At 38.2% G+C, this 7500-nt stretch overlaps 1 protein-coding gene across 1 annotated transcript in view; it reads left to right on the top strand.

Moving 5' to 3' along the window:
- The window catches only part of LOC138024441 (V-type proton ATPase 21 kDa proteolipid subunit c''-like), a 41576-nt gene that overhangs the window by 794 nt on the left and 33282 nt on the right, over positions 1-7500 (top strand). The window contains exon 3 of the mRNA XM_068871647.1: positions 6030-6113. Within this exon, the coding sequence (XP_068727748.1) occupies positions 6030-6113 (84 nt within the window). The remainder of the gene's footprint in view (positions 1-6029; positions 6114-7500) is intronic.

Genomic DNA, 7500 nt, shown 5'->3' with positions numbered 1-7500 from the left:
GAGCCGTACTGGGGAATATTGGCCCTCAGTCGTTTTTGTACGGACCTCGTTGCGCTCGGTCTGTACTGCCACGACCTCGGGCCAATATTCCCCAATACGGCCTTCGCGCTTGGTTAGTAAGAAGTTATTATTGGAAAAATGATGACAGTCCTCCAGTGACAGAAAAATTGCCACTTTTGAATTTTGCATACCTGCCAACTCTTCCGGTCTTCTGGGGAGTCTCCAAGTTTTTCATCAAATCTCTCCGGTCTCCCGGTTACAGCACCAAATCTCCCGGGAGAAATACCTCCCGTGGTCTTTTTCAACGTTGTTTCATTAATTTGTTATCTTCGAGATGTCAAAAAGGAAAATAAAACAAGAACTGCATTCTAGTGCTCTTAAAACGGAGCAATCACATTGATATAGGCTATATTTAACAAGAACCGTAATTGGTCAGAAAGCAGCCAATCAAATTGCAGAATATGTGGTAGAAAGTGGGTGTGGTTATGGGAACAATAGCAATTGCTGTTCTAACCGAGAAACGTCGGGAACATTCAGAAGGGCTTTGGGTGATTTTTGGAGAGTATTCAGATATTGTCGAAAGTGACATTCTTACAATGCAAAGATTTTTAGATGTCTCCAGATTTTTGTACTCTGGGGGTTGGCAGGTATGATTTTGTTACAGAACACAATAAAGCATTTTTCAAATTATGTGGTGAAACAAATCACTAGGCCACTGCTGAGTTCACGTCTGTCTCCTCTTCAAAGAGAGTTCAAGTGTGAAGTTTTTAAGATGGTAATTAGTTGTACTTTTCATATGATTGAAAACCAATGTTCCTAAGAAAAATCTTGTGCTCGCACTTGCTTTTAAGAGGAAACAGACAAGAACTTGGAAATGTCTTATTTTTCTTGACTGGAACTCTGGTGATTAGATGGCCATGTTCGTGTACAAAACAAAAGCAAAGTGTCGCTCGGGAAATTCCCAAAATACTTTTTCACCATTGTTCAGTACATCAACATGGCTGCCATGATGTCAGGTACAAGCCAAGGTAAACAGTCTGGAACATTTCGACCCCTGTAGGGATCACTAGGCCAACAACTTAACCACTATGTCCCCATGTCTCCGATTATAACAACACATTCAGGGTTCTCCAGAAGCTTCGGCGACCGCCGAAAATCGCCATCTACTTGACCCACAGGCGGCCCAGAGTCGTAAGGTAAACAATTATAAGGATTTGTATGGGAATCTCGATAACAGACTGAAAAATATATTTACCCGCAAAAGTTCTCAATAAAAAAGCCGTACTTTATTGTCATGGTGAATTTCTTGCTTTTTGTGTGGTTTTTTGCCTGATTGAATGCGATTTAAGCGACTTCTCAAATTCCCGAGTCGTCACTCTTCCCTAAATAAAGGAAAGGCTGGCAACTCATTTCTAACTTACCTCAGATCTCGCCGAAAAAATTCACACTTCTCCGGTATCAGTCACGCTCAAACTCCGCCGATGGCTACACGGATAGATTTACTTCCCCTTGACCAAGTTTCAAGGTCCAGCGAGTATCCATTGCTGAGAAACTGCGAAAAATATTCGAATTTTCAAACTCCTTCGAGGCTCGCTAACAACCAATTTTGACACGGCTGGTCAACGGTTCACTGAGCCTCCATACGGTGAGCGCAAACCTACGCAAGTGTACCCATAGTTGGGCAGAGCAAAACAAATCCCAGACTCATCCCCAAATACCTGCCTGGGGTCATGTTCGAGTTTCTAAATCGGCGAACGATATTAAAAGTTCCACACTGAAACCTTAAACACAGCTCCCATCGCTTTGGCTGCCCCACCGCATGTTATAAATCCGGATTTTCATCGAACTCCGTAAGTACTGAAGCTGTTTGGATGGAGTTTGAAACGCAGTCGAAGGTATTTACTAGTGTATGAAACACAATCCTGTTTAATTTTTCATCCGTCAAAAACTCACATTATCATGACTGCAGAAGAAATTCATTTTCAGCATTTTGGACACATTTTTCTGTTGAGAGTCCAGGGAAAATGCCATCGTTGAAATCATCTGTGCTTTGTTTTTGCGCTTCCAGTTGCGTTGAAATGTTCAAAATTATTTCTCACACCGGTGCGCTGCATGCATCAAGCGATATCGATCGAAAACCAACAATTATTACTCGGAATACCTGAAAGGTATCCGAGTTACAATCTCGCTTGTCTGTTTTTTGGACAGTAGAAATTACGGTGCGGTGATTTCTTTGGCTCAAAGCAATTCACTTAACAAAACTATACTTTTTCCAACAACAACAAAAAAACAGCCGTGGTGTCGAGTGACATCGGACGAGGGGATTTTTGCACGCGCGAGGCTTCAAACAGCTTCAGGGCCATTCCATTTTAGAGTAGCTAAAATGTCAAAATTTCAAACAGATCTTTTGATACCCAACCATGGATATTTGGAAAGAGGATACCCCAAAGTGTTCAGGAAATAATTTGTCAAAAGTTTGTTTTGTGGTAAACGGCAAAGAGAGGCCATTGATTGTTGAACAATGAGAAGCTTGCTTAAGTAGCTATCAAGCTGTAATATTTCAAATTATTATAGCAGGGCACGTTAATTTCAAAAATCTCATCAAGTTAAAAAAACTGAGTCAATGCAAGACAAAGTTAAATTTTCAGATAGGTTTTGGGCCATCTTGAATGTTATTGCTGAATTATATTGAAAAACATTTCTGTTACGGACATTACGTAATGTCCGTAACAAAAACAGACCTTTTTTCTTTTTTCTCCACAATTAATATCCAGATCTTTTCATGAGCTGGGATCCTTTTTTAGCTTGAAGGGGCCCAAACTACGGCATTGAGAATTTGCAACAACAATGTGAATCACTGGAGAAAATGCAACAAGTTACGGACATTACGTTACGGACATTACGTTACGGACATTACGTTACGGACATTACATTATGAATGTAATTATAATATCCTGCCTGAAATCAAAGAAAGTTGAGTAGCTTTGCATTCAGAATGAAGTTGCAGTTGTGTGATGGGACACAATGAAATGGAGGTAACTAATTTCCAACCTTGTTACTCGCAAAGGGGGATTGGAGGAACAAATAAATCTGTACAAATGTAATATCATTCAGGGATCGCAGAAATCATGCATTTTTATGCAAATAAAATCCAAAAAATGCGTGGTCATCGAAATTTTAATGCGTCCCAGGACACAAGGCACTGACTTAAATAACTCACACAATTTGCTTTGATTTGTCAGTATATTCTGTTGTTTGTAAAACTGTTGGAGTGATCTGTGATCATAATTGAAGTTCTAAGAAATGGGGTTTAAAACATCTAAAAAGGTTAAAACTAAATTTTCGACCGCCTTCTGCGGTCTTCTTCAGAGGAATGTACTCTGCAAGTCACTGAATGCAAATATATAGCAAAAGACGTCACTGTTCGTTGCTCCTAAGGGAGGAAACCAGTGATGCGTAAACCCTTGGAAAGGGTGCTCTTTCATTAACAGAGTTCTTGTCCAGGAATGAATGTAACGGCTCTAGAAAAAGCCTTTGTCGGCCAGTCCTATGCATATGCGTCAATATTAATTCCAAGTTGGTTACTCTCTTTTTCTCATAATTTAAAACATACTCTTTTTCTCGCAGAGGGTCACCAAGATTTTGGGACCCCCAAAAAATGCTTGGGACCCCAATTTGGCCGAACATGCGGGTCCCAGGACCCAGATTGAAAAATCCTAGTGCCATCCCTGTCATTATTAAACTGTAAATAGTCAAATATTTAGTTTAATTCTTAGGCAAAAATGTTAAGTATAAGGAACTTGCCTGCAAATACAATCTCATAGAAAAGAAAATAAAGAGGATAGAGAATAATATAGAGTTTCCTCTAAATGCTTACAATAACAACACGTTAGAGCAATAGTAACAAAGCCAGCTCAGTTGTTTTAACTGCAGTAACACTGTGTACTCTACATGTATCTAGATGTGATTTAAATTTCTAATTAATCACCACTTTGAATTTTAAAATGTTGGACATTTTTCAACAAGTACACATTGCTTGCAAAAAGTCATTTCAGTTCACACAGTTGGTACCTCTCACTTTTCAACCTTGGGATTTGACTGCTCGTAATCACTGTTTGTTTTACTTAAAAACATGTGGCTGTTTCCTTGGATGTTTAAACAATTTGGTGATTTCAGCAAGGCTTGGAATATGGAGTGGTCCAGTGCCAAGCAGCTCTATTGGGCCCTAGAACACTCTTCTCTTGAAAACAACATCCAAATCATTTCTCATAGGCCAGTCAGACCACTGTTATGTTTGCACACAGAAGTGTAGGGCTAAAGTTTTGGTGACCAGTACAAATGAAAGAGAGAAATAGCATAGAATTAAACCTGATTTAGATCAATTTAACAGTTTTGACATTGTTATTTAACAGAAGTTTATGCTAGAAAAAATCTAAATTTGCCCTAAACTTTATCTGTGTAAAACACAATTCACAGTGTAATGTCCGTAACAAAAAACATGTAATGTCCGTAACGGCAGTTTTTTACCTCCAGCTCAAAATGTAAGGACAGAATAAGGGATACAACATTATTTTAAAAAACTATGAAGCACCTTTGTTCATTTCACTATTAAGGAAATTTTGTCTGGCATGTCAATTCACAGGAATAGTAGTATCTAGTGAACATAAAAAATCGTAGGTTGATTTTTTTGTAATGTCCGTAACGCTGTTTAAGACCAGCATATTGGCAGCATTTGTAAATGAAATCAAAGTTTCTTTTCTGCTGCTAGTTAAGTACCATGTAAGGGATACTTGTACAAATTTTAAATAAAAACTACAAAAGATAAGTTCGTAAAAAATAGTTTCATTTCCAAAATTTTGCTCTCCGGATGTAATGTCCGTAACGTGGAATGGCCCCTCAGTACTTACGGAGTTCGATGAAAATCCGGATTTATAACATGCGGTGGGGCAACCAAGGCGATGGGAGCTGTGTTTAAGGTTTCAGTGTGGAACTTTTAATATCGTTCGCCGATTTAGAAACTCGAACATGACCCCAGGCAGGTATTTGGGGACGAGTCTGGGATTTGTTTTGCTCTGCCCAACTATGGGTACACTTGCGTAGGTTTGCGCTCACCGTATGGAGGCTCAGTGAACCGTTGACCAGCCGTGTCAAAATTGGTTGTTAGCGAGCCTCGAAGGAGTTTGAAAATTCGAATATTTTTCGCAGTTTCTCAGCAATGGAAACTCGCTGGACCTTGAAACTTGGTCAAGGGGAAGTAAATTTATCCGTGTAGCCATCGGCGGAGTTTGAGCGTGACTGATACCGGAGAAGTGTGAATTTTTTCGGCGAGATCTGAGGTAAGTTAGAAATGAGTTGCCAGCCTTTCCTTTATTTAGGGAAGAGTGACGACTCGGGAATTTGAGAAGTCGCTTAAATCGCATTCAATCAGGCAAAAAACCACACAAAAAGCAAGAAATTCACCATGACAATAAAGTACGGCTTTTTTATTGAGAACTTTTGTGGGTAAATATATTTTTCAGTCTGTTATCGAGATTCCCATACAAATCCTTATAATTGTTTACCTTCCGACTCTGGGCCGCCTGTGCTTGACCTGGGTGCAACGGCTATTCAGGGAAAATGTATATGCATTTTTCGGGGCCAGCTCGGCAAGGAAAGCAATTTTGCCAGCTACTTGTATTTTTTCTCTTTGTACTTCAAAATTTTGACATTTGACATTAAACTTTATTATGATGGCACTAGTTATGCCAAGACATTTCTGCGAGTCTAAAATGTGACTTCAACTTGTTATAAGACCTAATAGACCTTATTCATAAATGGCGGTCAATTTTTAATTCTTTTGTCGAAGTGCAAATTAGCCTACCAAGCCTCGATACCATACAGTGAATTGAAAAGAATTCTTGCTCTTAAATGAGGCTTGGTAGGCTAATTTGCACGTGGACAAAAGAATTATAAATGTGACCACCATTTATGAATAAGGTCTATTGCGCATGAACAGCTGTTTTGCTTCAAATTAATTTTTTTATGCTCAGGTTCCTGGGCGAAACCTCGCCATATATGTGGGCATGTCTTGGGGTTGGAATTTCAATTTCTCTGTCAGTGGTTGGAGCAGCGTGGTAAGTTGTGCTGTCCAGTCTGAGGATCGTTTCCTCTAGTAGCATCTTATTATTTTTGTTGGGGAGTTTTTAAGTTATTCGTAGCTGTATTACAAAATTCTCAATTTTGATTGATTCTGTGCGAACAACTCCAAATGGGTTAACTGTAATTGGACACCTGTGGCATTTGTTTGTCAATCACCTGCGCTTGGATGGGGTCATTCCTGTTGTTTTTCTACTGTTTGCAAAACAGATTGAATATAATTTGAACTTTTTGACACAAAAAGGTATTGAAATTTGTAAAAGTTACCATTAATTAGTAGTTGAACCTTGTGCCATTCAATTCAGGGAGTAATTGTGCTCATACAGAGGTAATTTCAAATCAGCCTGCCACTGTGTGCTTAGCCGATTTTAAAATCACATGTACAATTACTCCCAGAAGTGTACTCGACTCGGTGTGATTGGCATTACAAATTGTGGGCAAAGTTTGAGCAGTAGTAAATGGTGCAACAAGGCAACGTAATAAAATTAATAATTATTTATTATGGGGTGTTTGTAGATGCCTCTTCTGATTTTATGGTAATGTACAGTATTGCGTCTCAATAATTACTTGCATTTTGGTACATAAGAATAATAATGATAATAATAATAATAATCATAAGAATAATCATAATAATAATAATAATATTATTATCTTTAAAACTGGTAATCTTACATGTAGGTGGTGTTAAGCTATATAATATAAAAACTATTGGAATTAAAGGTGAATTTTAGTAATTTTTCTGTTTGATACATGTAGAAGTAGAAGCACTTTATTGAAAGGTTTAACATAATTATAATACTGGCAGCGAGCAAAATGTCCACCTTAAACCTTTCAGTAAGCGATTTATTATTCCACTACTACTCCATTTTCTTGGCTTCTTCCTGCATTGACTGAGAATCGTATCAATTCCTTAATAATAATTATTAAGGCACATGAGAAAGAAGAAAACAACATGGACACAACTATTCAAATGTCTTTTATATGAATGGATAAACGAAAAATGACAAGTGGCAAGTGTTGACAAACTATGCCCATGTATTTCAGGCACGGGCTTAGCAACATGTTGAAAACAATATATTTATTGAAAACCTCCCATTCTATCTGTGTTTGCTCTGTTCTAAACTGGTCAAACCAATCACTCCAACTTGTATTACATGTACCATCTCTTATTTTGCGTGTTCTCTTGACCAAATATGGTAAAATGTGTCACAAATTGCAATAATAATGTAACTTAAACATAATATCATAGTCTGTCAAGTTAAAAATACATCATCCTTTTGTTTGTTTCGCCCAGTGTAAAGGAATTCAGTGGTCGTTGGATTCCAGATCCCAGCCCATGGATTCTGGATCTCGAATAGTGGATCC

Source organism: Montipora capricornis, chromosome 11 (assembly GCF_036669925.1).
Source record: "Montipora capricornis isolate CH-2021 chromosome 11, ASM3666992v2, whole genome shotgun sequence".
In the NCBI taxonomy this organism is placed as follows: domain Eukaryota; kingdom Metazoa; phylum Cnidaria; class Anthozoa; order Scleractinia; family Acroporidae; genus Montipora; species Montipora capricornis.
The sequence above is the reverse complement of the archived record's forward strand: the minus strand, read 5'-3'. Positions and strand labels throughout refer to the sequence as shown.